This window comes from Panulirus ornatus, chromosome 63, assembly GCF_036320965.1.
Source record: "Panulirus ornatus isolate Po-2019 chromosome 63, ASM3632096v1, whole genome shotgun sequence".
Taxonomy (NCBI): domain Eukaryota; kingdom Metazoa; phylum Arthropoda; class Malacostraca; order Decapoda; family Palinuridae; genus Panulirus; species Panulirus ornatus.
Window position 1 is genome coordinate 27,152,179 of NC_092286.1, and position 15,233 is coordinate 27,167,411.

The window sequence follows — 15,233 nt, forward strand, 5'->3', positions numbered from 1 at the left end:
CATACATGTCGCCGTCACCCACCACTGCTGACCACCTCAGGACACCTGCTCCTGCTGCTGACCACCTCAGGACACTTCCTGCTGACCACCTCAGCCCACTTGCTCCTGCTGCTGACCACCTCAGGACACCTGCTCCTGCTGCTGACCACCTCAGGACACCTGCTCCTGCTGCTGACCACCTCAGGACACCTGCTCCTGCTGCTGACCACCTCAGGACACCTGCTCCTGCTGCTGACCACCTCAGGACACCTGCTCCTGCTGCTGACCACCTCAGGACACCTGCTCCTGCTGCTGACCACCTCAGGACACCTGCTCCTGCTGCTGACCACCTCAGGACACCTGCTCCTGCTGCTGACCACCTCAGGACACCTGCTCCTGCTGCTGACCACCTCAGGACACCTGCTCCTGCTGCTGACCACCTCAGGACACCTGCTCCTGCTGCTGACCACCTCAGGACACCTGCTCCTGCTGCTGACCACCTCAGGACATCTCGGCTGCATGGCTTCACCTTGTAAACCATGGGAGAGGAACACAGCCATTAACCACAGGCAACCCAACTTCAACCCTGATCCTACTAATACGTAAGTGTATATATATATATATATATATATATATATATATATATATATATATATATATATTGGAAAGGATCACAATTTTGCGTGTGATCAAGATATTCCTATGAGTCCACTGGGAAAATGAACTTTTCGTGTTTCATTTTCCCCGTGGACTTATGGTTTCAGAAGTGGTAGAGGATGTGTAGATCAGGTGTTTGCTTTGAAGAATGTATGTGAGAAATACTTAGAAAAGCAAATGGATTTGTATGTAGCATTTATGGATCTGGAGAAGGCATATGATAGAGTTGATAGAGATGCTCTGTGGAAGGTATTAAGAATATATGGTGTGGGAGGCAAGTTGTTAGAAGCAGTGAAAAGTTTTTATCGAGGATGTAAGGCATGTGTACGTGTAGGAAGAGAGGAAAGTGATTGGTTCTCAGTGAATGTAGGTTTGCGGCAGGGGTGTGTGATGTCTCCATGGTTGTTTAATTTGTTTATGGATGGGGTTGTTAGGGAGGTGAATGCAAGAGTTTTGGAAAGAGGGGCATGTATGAAGTCTGTTGTGGATGAGAGAGCTTGGGAAGTGAGTCAGTTGTTGTTCGCTGATGATACAGCGCTGGGGGATGATTCATGTGAGAAACTGCAGAAGCTGGTGACTGAGTTTGGTAAAGTGTGTGAAAGAAGAAAGTTAAGAGTAAATGTGAATAAGAGCAAGGTTATTAGGTACAGTAGGGTTGAGGGTCAAGTCAATTGGGAGGTAAGTTTGAATGGAGAAAAACTGGAGGAATTAAAGTGTTTTAGATATCTGGGAGTGGATCTGGCAGCGGATGGAACCATGGAAGCGGAAGTGGATCATAGGGTGGGGGAGGGGGCGAAAATCCTGGGAGCTTTGAAGAATGTGTGGAAGTCGAGAACATTATATCGGAAAGCAAAAATGGGTAAGTTTGAAGGAATAGTGGTTCCAACAATGTTGTATGGTTGCGAGGCGTGGGCTATGGATAGAGTTGTGCGCAGGAGGGTGGATGTGCTGGAAATGAGATGTTTGAGGACAATGTGTGGTGTGAGGTGGTTTGATCGAGTAAGTAACGTAAGGGGAAGAGAGATGTGTGGAAATAAAAAGAGTGTGGTTGAGAGAGCAGAAGAGGGTGTTTTGAAATGGTTTGGGCACATGGAGAGAATGAGTGAGGAAAGATTGACCGAGAGGATATATGTGTCGGAGGTGGAGGGAACGAGGAGAAGTGGGAGACCAAATTGGAGGTGGAAAGATGGAGTGAAAAAGATTTTGTGTGATCGGGGCCTGAACATGCAGGAGGGTGAAAGGAGGGCAAGGAATAGAGTGAATTGGATCGATGTGGTATACCGGGGTTGACGTGCTGTCAGTGGATTGAATCAAGGCATGTGTATGAGGGTGGGTTGGGCCATTTCTTTCGTCTGTTTCCTTGCGCTACCTCGCAAACGCGGGAGACAGCGACAAAGCAAAAAAAAAAATATATATATATATATATATATATATATATATATATATATATATATATATATATATATTTATATTTTTTCATACTATTTGCTATTTCCCGCGTTAGCGAGGTAGCGTTAAGAACAGAGAACTGGGCCTTTGAGGGAATATCTTCACCTGACCCCCTTCTCTGTTCCTTCTTTTGGAAAATTGAAAAAAAAAAGAGAGGGGAGGATTTCCAGCCACCCGCTCCCTCCCCTTTTAGTCGCCTTCAACGACACGCAGGGAATACGTGGGTAGTATTCTTTCTCCCCTATCCCCAGGGATAATATATATATGTATTTTTTTTTTTTTTTTTTTTGCTTTGTCGCTGTCTCCCGCGTTTGCGAGGTAGCGCAAGGAAACAGACGAAAGAAATGGCCCAACCCACCCCCATACACATGCCTTGATTCAATCCACTGACAGCACGTCAACCCCGGTATACCACATCGCTCCAATTCACTCTATTCTTTGCCCTCCTTTCACCCTCCTGCATGTTCAGGCCCCGATCACACAAAATCTTTTTCACTCCATCTTTCCACCTCCAATTTGGTCTCCCTCTTCTCCTCGTTCCCTCCACCTCCGACACATATATCCTCTTGGTCAATCTTTCCTCACTCATTCTCTCCATGTGACCAAACCATTTCAAAACACCCTCTTCTGCTCTCTCAACCACGCTCTTTTTATTTCCACACATCTCTCTTACCCTTACGTTACTTACTCGATCAAACCACCTCACACCACACATTGTCCTCAAACATCTCATTTCCAGCACATCCATCCTCCTGCGCACAACTCTATCCATAGTCCACGCCTCGCAACCATACAACATTGTTGGAACCACTATTCCTTCAGACATACCCATTTTTGCTTTCCGAGATAATGTTCTCGACTTCCACACATTCTTCAAGGCCCCCAGGATTTTCGCCCCCTCCCCCACCCTATGATCCACTTCCGCTTCCATGGTTCCATCCGCTGCCAGATCCACTCCCAGATATCTAAAACACTTCACTTCCTCCAGTTTTTCTCCATTCAAACTCACCTCCCAATTGACTTGACCCTCAACCCTACTGTACCTAATAACCTTGCTCTTATTCACATTTACTCTTAACTTTCTTCTTCACACACTTTACCAAACTCAGTCACCAGCTTCTGCAGTTTCTCACATGAATCAGCCACCAGCGCTGTATCATCAGCGAACAACAACTGACTCACTTCCCAAGCTCTCTCATCCCCAACAGACTTCATACTTGCCCCTCTTTCCAAAACTCTTGCATTCACCTCCCTAACAACCCCATCCATAAACAAATTAAACAACCATGGAGACATCACACACCCCTGCCGCAAACCTACATTCACTGAGAACCAATCACTTTCCTCTCTTCCTACACGTGCACATGCCTTACATCCTCGATAAAAACTTTTCACTGCTTCTAACAACTTGCCTCCCACACCATATATTCTTAATACCTTCCACAGAGCATCTCTATCAACTCTATCATATGCCTTCTCCAGATCCATAAATGCTACATACAATCCATTTGCTTTTCTAAGTATTTCTCACATACATTCTTCAAAGCAAACACCTGATCCACACATCCTCTACCACTTCTGAAACCACACTGCTCTTCCCCAATCTGATGCTCTGTACATGCCTTCACCCTCTCAATCAATACCCTCCCATATAATTTGCCAGGAATACTCAACAAACTTATACCTCTGTAATTTGAGCACTCACTCTTATCCCCTTTGCCTTTGTATAGTGGCACTATGCACGCATTCCGCCAATCCTCAGGCACCTCACCATGAGTCATACATACATTAAATAACCTTACCAACCAGTCAACAATACAGTCACCCCCTTTTTTAATAAATTCCACTGCAATACCATCCAAACCTGCTGCCTTGCCGGCTTTCATCTTCCGCAAAGCTTTTACTACCTCTTCTCTGTTTACCAACTCATTTTCCCTAACCCTCGCACTTTGCACACCACCTCGACCAAAGCACCCTATATCTGCCACTCTATCATCAAACACATTCAACAAACCTTCAAAGTATATAATGTATATATATATATATATATATATATATATATATATATATATATATATATATATATATTTTTTTTTTTTGTCGCTGTCTCCCGCGTTTGCGAGGTAGTGCAAGGAAACAGACGAAAGAAATGGCCCAACCCACCCCCATACACACGTATATACATACGTCCACACATGCAAATATACATACCTACACAGCTATTCCATGGCTCACCCCAGACGCCTCACATGCCCTGATTCAATCCACTGACAGCACGTCAACCCAGGTATACCACATCGATCCAATTCACTCTATTCCTTGCCCTCCTTTCACCCTCCTGCATGTTCAGGCCCCGATCACACAAAATCTCTTTCACTCCATCTTTCCACCTCCAATTTGGTCTCCCACTTCTCCTTGTTCCCTCCACCTCCGACACATATATCCTTTTGGTCAATCTTTCCTCACTCATTCTCTCCATGTGCCCAAACCATTTCAAAACACCCTCTTCTGCTCTCTCAACCACGCTCTTTTTATTCTCACACATCTCTCTTACCCTTTGGTTACTTACTCGATCAAACCACCTCACACCACATATTGTCCTCAAACATCTCATTTCCAGCACATCCATCCTCCTGCGCACAACTCTATCCATAGACCACACCTCGCAACCATACAACATTGTTGGAACCACTATTCCTTCAAACATACCCATTTTTGCTTTCCGAGATAATGTTCTCGACTTCCACACATTCTTCAAGGCTCCCAGGATTTTCGCCCCCTCCCCCATCCTATGATCCACTTCCGCTTCCATGGTTCCTTCCACTGCCAGATCCACTCCTAGATATCTAAAACACTTTACTTCCTCCAGTTTTTCTCCATTCAAACTTACCTCCCAATTGACTTGACCCTCAACCCTACTGTACCTAATAACCTTGCTCTTATTCACATTTACTCTTAACTTTTTTCCTTCACACACTTTACCAAACTCAGTCACCAGCTTCTGCAGTTTCTCACATGAATCAGCCACCAGCGCTGTATCATCAGCGAACAACAACTGACTCACTTCCCAAGCTCTCTCATCCCCAACAGACTTCATACTTGCCCCTCTTTCCAAAACTCTTGCATTCACCTCCCTAACAACCCCATCCATAAACAAATTAAACAACCATGGAGACATCACACACCCCTGCCGCAAACCTACATTCACTGAGAACCAATCACTTTCCTCTCTTCCTACACGTACACATGCCTTACGTCCTCGATAAAAACTTTTCATTGCTTCTAACAACTTGCCTCCCACACCATATATTCTTAATACCTTCCACAAAGCATCTCTATCAACTCTATCATATGCCTTCTCCAGATCCATAAATGCTACATACAAATCCATTGGCTTTTCTAAGTATTTCTCACATACATTCTTCAAAGCAAACACCTGATCCACACATCCTCTACCACTTCTGAAACCACACTGGTCTTCCCCAATCTGATGCTCTGTACATGCCTTCACCCTCTCAATCAATACCCTCCCATATAATTTACCCCGAATACTCAACAAACTTATACCTCTGTAATTTGAGCACTCACTCTTATCCCCTTTGCCTTTGTACAATGGCACTATGCACGCATTCGGCCAATCCTCAGGCACCTCACCATGAGTCATACATACATTAAATAACATACATTAAATATTTTTTTTTTCTTTTTTTTTTTTTTTTGCTTTGTCGCTGTCTCCCGCGTTTGCGAGGTAGCGCAAGGAAACAGACGAAAGAAATGGCCCTACCCACCCCCATACACATGTATATACATACGTCCACACACGCAAATATACATACCTACACAGCTTTCCATCGTTTACCCCAGACGCTTCACATGCCCTGATTCAATCCACTGACAGCACGTCAACCCCGGTATACCACATCGCTCCAATTCACTCTATTCCTTGCCCTCCTTTCACCCTCCTGCATGTTCAGGCCCCGATCACACAAAATCTTTTTCACTCTATCTTTCCACCTCCAATTTGGTCTCCCTCTTCTCCTCGTTCCCTCCACCTCCGACACATATATCCTCTTGGTCAATCTTTCCTCACTCATTCTCACCATGTGCCCAAACCATTTCAAAACACCCTCTTCTGCTCTCTCAACCACGCTCTTTTTATTTCCACTCATCTCTCTTACCCTTACGTTACTTACTCGATCAAACCACCTCACACCACACATTGTCCTCAAACATCTCATTTCCAGCACATCCATCCTCCTGCGCACCACTCTATCCATAGCCCACGCCTCGCAACCATACAACATTGTTGGAACCACTATTCCTTCAAACATACTCATTTTTGCTTTCTGAGATAATGTTCTCGACTTCCACACATTCTTCAAGGCCCCCAGAATTTTTACCCCCTCCCCCATCCTATGATCCACTTCCGCTTCCATGGTTCCATCCACTGCCAGATCCACTCCCAGATATCTAAAACACTTTACTTCCTCCAGTTTTTCTCCTTTCAAACTCACCTCCCAATTGACTTGACCCTCAACCCTACTGTACCTAATAACCTTGCTCTTATTCACATTTACTCTTAACTTTCTTCTTTCACACACTTTACCAAACTCAGTCACCAGCTTCTGCAGTTTCTCACATGAATCAGCCACCAGCGCTGTATCATCAGCGAACAACAACTGACTCACTTCCCAAGCTCTCTCATCCCCAACAGACTTCATACTTGCCCCTCTTTCCAAAACTCTTGCATTTACCTCCCTAACAACCCCATCCATAAACAAATTAAACAACCATGGAGACATCACACACCCCTGCCGCAAACCTACACGAAACAAAATAATCCAAGGTTAGTCATGAGCGTAATGTGGTGTATCTCTGGAATAATGCATATGTAAGTATTCAAACATATGTAAGTATACATACATATGTGAAGCTAAGTTATGTTATGCAAGGTTAGTTGCCAGTGATATGTGGGATCTTTGGGATGTATAAAAGAAAGAGGCAGGAGGTCAAGAGAAAGGTGCAAGAGGTGAAAAAGAGGGCAAATGAGAGTTGGGGTGAGAGAGTATCATTAAATTTTAGGGAGAATAAAAGAATAAAAGTGATGGGTGATTTGAATGCAAAGGTGAGTAATGTGGCAGTTGAGGGAATAATTGGTATACATGGGGTGTTCAGTGTTGTAAATGGAAATGGTGAAGAGCTTGTAGATTTATGTGCTGAAAAAGGACTGATGATTGGGAATACCTGATTTAAAAAGCGAGATATACATAAGTATACTTATGTAAGTAGGAGAGATGGCCAGAGAGCATTATTGGATTACGTGTTAATTGACAGGCGTGCGAAAGAGAGACTTTTGGATGTTAATGTGCTGAGAGGTGCAACTGGAGGGATGTCTGATCATTATCTTGTGGAGGCTAAGGTGAAGATTTGTATGGGTTTTCAGAAAAGAAGAGTGAATGTTGGGGTGAAGAGGGTGGTGAGAGTAAGTGAGCTTGAGAAGGAGACCTGTGTGAGGAAGTACCAGGAGAGACTGAGTACAGAATGGAAAAGGTGAGAACAATGGAAGCAAGGGGAGTGGGGGAGGAATGGGATGTATTTAGGGAATCAGTGATGGATTGCGCAAAAGATGCTTGTGGCATGAGAAGAGTGGGAGGTGGGTTGATTAGAAAGGGTAGTGAGTGGTGGGATGAAGAAGTAAGAGTATTAGTGAAAGAGAAGAGAGAGGCATTTGGACGATTTTTGCAGGGAAAAAATGCAATTGAGTGGGAGATGTATAAAAGAAAGAGACAGGAGGTCAAGAGAAAGGTGCAAGAGGTGAAAAAAAGGGCAAATGAGAGTTGGGGTGAGAGAGTATCATTAAATTTTAGGGAGAATAAAAAGATGTTCTAGAAGGAGGTAAATAAAGTGCGTAAGACAAGGGAGCAAATGGGAACTTCAGTGAAGGGCGCAAATGGGGAGGTGATAACAAGTAGTGGTGATATGAGAAGGAGATGGAGTGAGTATTTTGAAGGTTTGTTGAATGTGTTTGATGATAGAGTGGCAGATATAGGGTGTTTTGGTCGAGGTGGTGTGCAAAGTGAGAGGGTTAGGGAAAATGATTTGGTAAACAGAGAAGAGGTAGTGAAAGCTTTGCGGAAGATGAAAGCCGGCAAGGCAGCAGGTTTGGATGGTATTGCAGTGGAATTTATTAAAAAAGGGGGTGACTGTATTGTTGACTGGTTGGTAAGGTTATTTAATGTATGTATGACTCATGGTGAGGTGCCTGAGGATTGGCGGAATGCGTGCATAGTGCCATTGTACAAAGGCAAAGGGGATAAGAGTGAGTGCTCAAATTACAGAGGTATAAGTTTGTTGAGTATTCCTGGTAAATTATATGGGAGGGTATTGATTGAGAGGGTGAAGGCATGTACAGAGCATCAGATTGGGGAAGAGCAGTGTGGTTTCAGAAGTGGTAGAGGATGTGTGGATCAGGTGTTTGCTTTGAAGAATGTATGTGAGAAATACTTAGAAAAGCAAATGGATTTGTATTTAGCATTTATGGATCTGGAGAAGGCATATGATAGAGTTGATAGAGATGCTCTGTGGAAGGTATTAAGAATATATGGTGTGGGAGGAAAGTTGTTAGAAGCAGTGAAAAGTTTTTATCGAGGATGTAAGGCATGTGTACGTGTAGGAAGAGAGGAAAGTGATTGGTTCTCAGTGAATGTAGGTTTGCGGCAGGGGTGTGTGATGTCTCCATGGTTGTTTAATTTGTTTATGGATGGGGTTGTTAGGAGGTAAATGCAAGAGTTTTGGAAAGAGGGGCAAGTATGAAGTCTGTTGGGGATGAGAGAGCTTGGGAAGTGAGTCAGTTGTTGTTCGCTGATGATACAGCGCTGGTGGCTGATTCATGTGAGAAACTGCAGAAGCTGGTGACTGAGTTTGGTAAAGTGTGTGAAAGAAGAAAGTTAAGAGTAAATGTGAATAAGAGCAAGGTTATTAGGTACAGTAGGGTTGAGGGTCAATTCAATTGGGAGCTGAGTTTGAATGGAGAAAAACTGGAGGAAGTGAAGTGTTTTAGATATCTGGGAGTGGATCTGGCAGCGGATGGAACCATGGAAGCGGAAGTGGATCATAGGGTGGGGGAGGGAGCGAAAATTCTGGGGGCCTTGAAGAATGTGTGGAAGTTGAGAACATTATCTCGGAAAGCAAAAATGGGTATGTTTGAAGGAATAGTGGTTCCAACAATGTTGTATGGTTGCGAGGCGTGGGCTATGGATAGAGTTGTGCGCAGGAGGATGGATGTGCTGGAAATGAGATGTTTGAGGACAATGTGTGGTGTGAGGTGGTTTGATCGAGTGAGTAACGTAAGGGTAAGAGAGATGTGTGGAAATAAAAAGAGCGTGGTTGAGAGAGCAGAAGAGGGTGTTTTGAAGTGGTTTGGGCACATGGAGAGGATGAGTGAAGAAAGATTGACCAAGAGGATATATGTGTCGGAGGTGGAGGGAGCAAGGAGAAGAGGGAGACCAAATTGGAGGTGGAAAGATGGAGTGAAAAAGATTTTGTGTGATCGGGGCCTGAACATGCAGGAGGGTGAAAGGAGGGCAAGGAATAGAGTGAATTGGAGCGATGTGGTATACCGGGGTTGACGTGCTGTCAGTGGATTGAATCAAGGCATGTGAAGTGTCTGGGGTAAACCATGGAAAGCTGTGTAGGTATGTATATTTGCGTGTGTGGACGTATGTATATACATGTGTATGGGGGGGGGGTTGGGCCATTTCTTTCGTCTGTTTCCTTGCGCTACCTCGCAAACGCGGGAGACAGCGACAAAGTATAAAAAAAAAAAAAAAAAGATGTTCTGGAAGGAGGTAAATAAAGTGCATAAGACAAGGGAGCAAATGGGAACTTCAATTAAGGGGGCTAATGGGGAGGTGATAACAAGTAGTGGTGATGTGAGAAGGAGATGGAGTGAGTATTTTGAAGGTTTGTTGAATGTGTTTGATGATAGAGTGGCAGATATAGGGTGTTTTGGTCGAGGTGGTGTGCAAAGTGGGAGTGTTAGGGAAAATGATTTGGTAAACAGAGAAGAGGTAGTAAAAGCTTTACGGAAGATGAAAGCCGGCAAGGCAGCGGGTTTGGATGGTATTGCAGTGGAATTTGTTAAAAAAGGGGTGAATGTGTTGTTGACTGGTTGGTAAGGTTATTTAATGTATGTATGACTCATGGTGAGGTGCCTGAGGATTGGTGGAATGCTTGCATAGTGCCATTGTAAAAGGCAAAGGGGATAAAAGTGAGTGCTCAAATTACAGAGGTATAAGTTTGTTGAGTATTCCTGGTAAATTATATGGGAGGGTATTGATTGAGAGGGTGAAGGCATGGACAGAGCATTAGATTGGGGAAGAGCAGTGTGGTTTCTGAAGTGGTAGAGGATGTGTGGATCAGGTGTTTGCTGTGAAGAATGTATGTGAGAAATACTTAGAAAAACAAATGGATTTGTATGTAGTATTTATGGATCTGGAGAAGGCATATGATAGAGATGCTCTGTGGAAGGTATTAAGAATATATGGTGTGGGAGGGAAGTTGCTAGAAGCAGTGAAAAGTTTTTATCAAGGATGTAAGGCATTTGTACGAGTAGGAAGAAAGAAAAGTGATTGGTTCCCAGTCAATGTTGGTTTGTGGCAGGGGTGTGTGATGCCTCCATGCTTTTATAATTTGTTTAATGATGTGGCTGTTATGGAGGTGAATGCAAGAGTTTTGGAGAGAGAGGCAAGTATGCAGTCTGGGGGTGATGTGCTGTTTCATGTGTGGCGGAGTGGCAACGGGAATGAATGAAGGCAGCAGGTATGATATGTACATGTGTATATATGTATATGTATCTATATGTTGAAATGTATAAGTATGTATATGTGCATGTGTGGGCGTGTATGTATATACATGTGTATGTTGGTGGATTGAGCCATTCTTTCATCTGTTTCTTTGCGTTACCACGATAACGCAGGAGACAGCAACTAAATAATTATATAAAAAAAAAGTATCTCCTGGGAAATTATATGGGAGGGTATTGATTGAGAGGGTGAAGGCATGCACAGAGCATCAGATTAAGGAAGAGCAGTGTGGTTTCAGAAGTGGTAGAGGATGTGTGGATCAGGTGTTTGCTGTGAAGAATGTATGTGAGAAATACCTAGAAAAGCAAGTGGATTTGTATGTAGCATTTATGGATCTGGAGAAGGCATATGATAGAGATGATGAGATGCTCTGTGGAAGGTATTATGAATATATGGTGTGGGAGGCAAGTTGTTAGAAGCAGTGAAAAGTTTTTATCGAGGATGTAAGGCATTTGTACAAGTAGGAAGAGAGGAAAGTGATTGGTTCTCAGTGAATGTTGGTTTGTGGCAGGGGTGTGTGATGTCTCCATGGTTGTTTAATTTGTTTATGGATATGGTTGTTAGGGAGGTGAATGGAAGAGTTTTAGAGAAAGGGGCAAGTATGCAGTCTTTTGTGGATGAGAGAGCTTGGGAAGTGAGCCAGTTGTCGCTCCTGATGATGCAGCACTGGTGGCTGATTCGTGTGAGAAACTGCAGAAGTTGGTGACTGAGTTTGGTAAAGTGTGTGAAAGAAGAAAGTTAAGAGTAAATGTAAATAAGAGCAAGGTTATTAGGTACATTAGGGTTGAAGGACAAGTTAACTGGGAGGTAAGTTTGAAAGGAAAAAACTGGAGGAAGTTAAGGGTTTTAGATATCTGGGAGTGGATTTGGCAGCGGATGGAACCATGGAAGCAGAAGTGAATCATAGGATGGGGAAGGGGGCGAAGGTTCTGGGAGCGTTAAAGAATGTATGGAAGGCAAGAACATTATCTCGAAGAGCAAAAATGGTTATGTTTGAAGGAATAGTGGCTCCAACAATGTTGTATGGTTGCAATGCATAGGCTATAGATAGGGTTGTGCAGAGGAGGGTGGATGTGTTGGAAATGAGATGTTTGAGGACAATATGTGGTGTGAGGTGGTTTGATCGAGAAAGAAATGATCGCTCAAAATCTTTTTCACTCCATCCTTCCACCTCCAATTTGGTCTCCTGCTTCTAGTTCATTCCACCTCTGACACATATATCCTTTTTGTCTAACTTTCCCTACTCATTCTCTCCATATGTCTAAACCATTTCAACACACCCTCCTCTGCTCTCTCAACCACACTCTTTTTATTTCCACACATCTTTCTTACCCTTTCATTACTCAATCATACCACCTCACACCACACATTGTCCTGAAGCATTTCATATCCAATATGTCCACCCTTCTCTGTACAGCTCTATCTATAGCCCATGCCACGCAACCATGTAATCCAGGAATTTATGTTCGTTCATTTTACTGCTTCTTTGCTCTGCATGCTTGGCTCAAGCTCCTCAGATATTATACTCGGATCTTTTTTCTCATTTGCTTTTTGTAGTTGAATTCATACTTGTTTTTACTATCATTATGTAAAATGTTGAACTTATCAATATTAGAATTAATTGGCCACCTTTGGGCCCAGTTCATTTGTATGTTAGTGTCAGTTTGAAGCTCCAGATGTTCAGACTCTGTTTTGAATTTGTATCGTGACAATATTGTCTATGAATTTTGATATCTTACAATGCAACTGATTATCATTATCATAAACATCTCATAATTCAATTTGTGAAATATTCAACTAATTATGAAAAACAGACATACACAATATAGGGATAATGCATTAGGGTTTCAGACATGGATATAGCCTATGATGAATCATAATAACTTACACTCCTTTCATATTCTGTGAACATGGAAAATTATGTTAGATTACCGTTTTGCTTTACACGTGACAGAAATAGGTTTTTCAGGAGTAGGATAAGGAGAGATGAGCATAAAATTTTTATATGTTCTACTTACCGAAGTTGTAATTTTGATGGATGTATATGTACTTACTTCCTACCCAAGGAATCCACTCTGAGGTTCCTGCAGCAACCAGGAAGCTGGTCTCATCCACTGGTCAGGACCACAGGTTGGGACTACAAGTCAATAAGTGTGATATGTGAGTGTGTGCATGTGTGCGTGTGCAGAAAGTGCATTGCATTTCAGTAGCGAGAGCTACGTGTCTTTGTTATGGTAGTTGCGTTATGGGCATGAAGGGTCGTGTCTTTGTTATGTTAGTTGCGTTATGGGTATGAAGGGTCTTGGAATGTGCTGAAGTGGTGTTTGTATTGTTATGGTGATCAGTAATATTGAAATTGTTAATGGAAGAGTGTAACTCAAGTCTGTTTGGGGAGTGTAGATTCTGATAGCGTGTATATCTGGTGGGTTGGAGATTGAGCCTGAATTGGGAAGTCAGTTGTTCAGTGCTCCTCAGGCTGTTTCAGTGTGTCAGTGTTTTGTCAGTCTTATATTTGTTAGGGATGAGGGGTTTGTAAGGAGAAGTTACTGAAGTGTGAGTCTGGGGTAAGGTTTTTATTTCTGTTTAGTAGTAAGAGTTTTGGGTGGGAGTCCATTGCAGTTGTGTAGAATTGAGTACAGAGTATGGAGGTGGGACTGTACTGGGAGAATCTTTGTCTCATTGTGATGATGTTCAGTGTTTATAGATGCCAGGCAAGTAGTACTCATTCTGAGTGTGTTATTTTGTGTAGTTTGCACTTTTGTTATATTTGCTTTAGCAGGGCTAGAAGACCAGGCAGGTGAGACATAGTTTATAGTAGAGGAGATGAATTATTTGTAGAGGATGTTGAGGCACTCTTTTTCTTCTCCAGATCTGATGCCGGCTAGTATTATGAAGGTATTGACTTTGTGTGTTGACGTTATTGTTGTGGGGTGGGGGAGAGAGAGAGAGAGAGAGAGAGAGAGAGAGAGAGAGTAAATGTTATGTGCTTTGTATGTGGTGCCTAAAATGGTTGGTGTTATGTTCTGTAGGAGTGACTGTCTATTCTGTTCAAGAAGACTGGAAAGTATGAACTAAACTCATGCTTGATTAGGGTTAAAAGAGTAATGGAACTCTGTAAATATATGTATATTACATAGATATGCCTGCATGGGTAGGAAACAGTATGAGAGCATTATTGGATTACATACTAATTAATAGCCTTGCAAAAGAGAGACTTGGATGTGAATGTGTTGAGAGGGCTGCTGGTGGGATGTGGTATTATTACCTGGTGGAAGGTAGGGTGAAGATTTGTTGAGGCTGTTGATAAAGAAGAAATTATATGAGTGAAATCAAGTAAGCTTAAGAAAAGTCTTGTATGAAGAAATATTAGGAGAAAAGTGAGAGTAAATGAAGCAAAGGGAGTGGGTGGGGAATGGGAGATATTTTAGAAAGTAGTGCTGGCATGTGTAAGAGAAGTGTGTGGCTTGTGGATTTTTAGAAAGTAGTGCTGGCATGTGTAAGAGAAGTGTGTGGCTTGTGGAAGTTAAGTGGTGGGCAGGTGATAAAGGGCAGTGAGTTGTTGGATGACAAAGTAAAGTTGCTAGTGAAAGAGAAAAGAGAGGCATATGGTCAATACTTACAGGGAAGGAATGCAAATAATTGGGAGATTTGTGAGTATAAGAGAATTTTGCATGTCAAGAGAAAGAGGCAGGGCCTGGAAAAGAGGGCGAATGAGGGTTGGAGTGAGCAAGTTGAATTAAACTTCAGGGAGAAGATGATTTGGAAGGAAGTTGATAGTGTGAGAAAAGAAAGGGGGCAAATGGGAAAATCATTGGAGCAGGCATATAGGGGTATCAGGTAGTGTTGAGGTGAGGAGGAGATGGAGTGGTGGGCATCAGAAATGCTCTTATTTATGGGTTTGATTTTTGTTTTGTTTTACAGGTTTTTACCAACATCTCCAAATATAGTCCCTGGGGCTGGTGGCGGTGGTGGTGGTGGCGGTGGGCTGTCTCCTAACACCCGGCCACCTTTACCTCCACGGCCAACTGCTACTTCTCACAGCAGTTTCTCACGTCCATCTTATGGCGCCTATGGTTCTTATGGCAACATTGGCACCTATGGGGGTCCTTACTTTGGTGGTGGATATGGTGCTTATGGAGGAGGTTATGGAAATTACAGCAGGTTTGGAATGATGGGAGGAAACATAGCTGACGATAATGTGTAAGTTACATTTTCTTTATCAGCAAGTTTAGACAAGTTAAATGTAAGATGGGAAATGTATTAGTTACATGGTGAACCAATCTT

At 43.0% G+C, this 15,233-nt stretch overlaps 1 protein-coding gene across 1 annotated transcript in view; it reads left to right on the top strand.

Annotated features, from left to right (window-relative positions):
- Positions 1 to 15,233, top strand: part of Pex13 (peroxin 13) — a 137,422-nt gene continuing 122,189 nt past the window's right edge. Inside the window, exons 1-2 of the mRNA XM_071656740.1 lie at positions 1 to 581; positions 14,871 to 15,149. Coding sequence (XP_071512841.1) covers positions 499 to 581; positions 14,871 to 15,149 — 362 coding nt within the window. The 5' untranslated portion in view covers positions 1 to 498. The remainder of the gene's footprint in view (positions 582 to 14,870; positions 15,150 to 15,233) is intronic.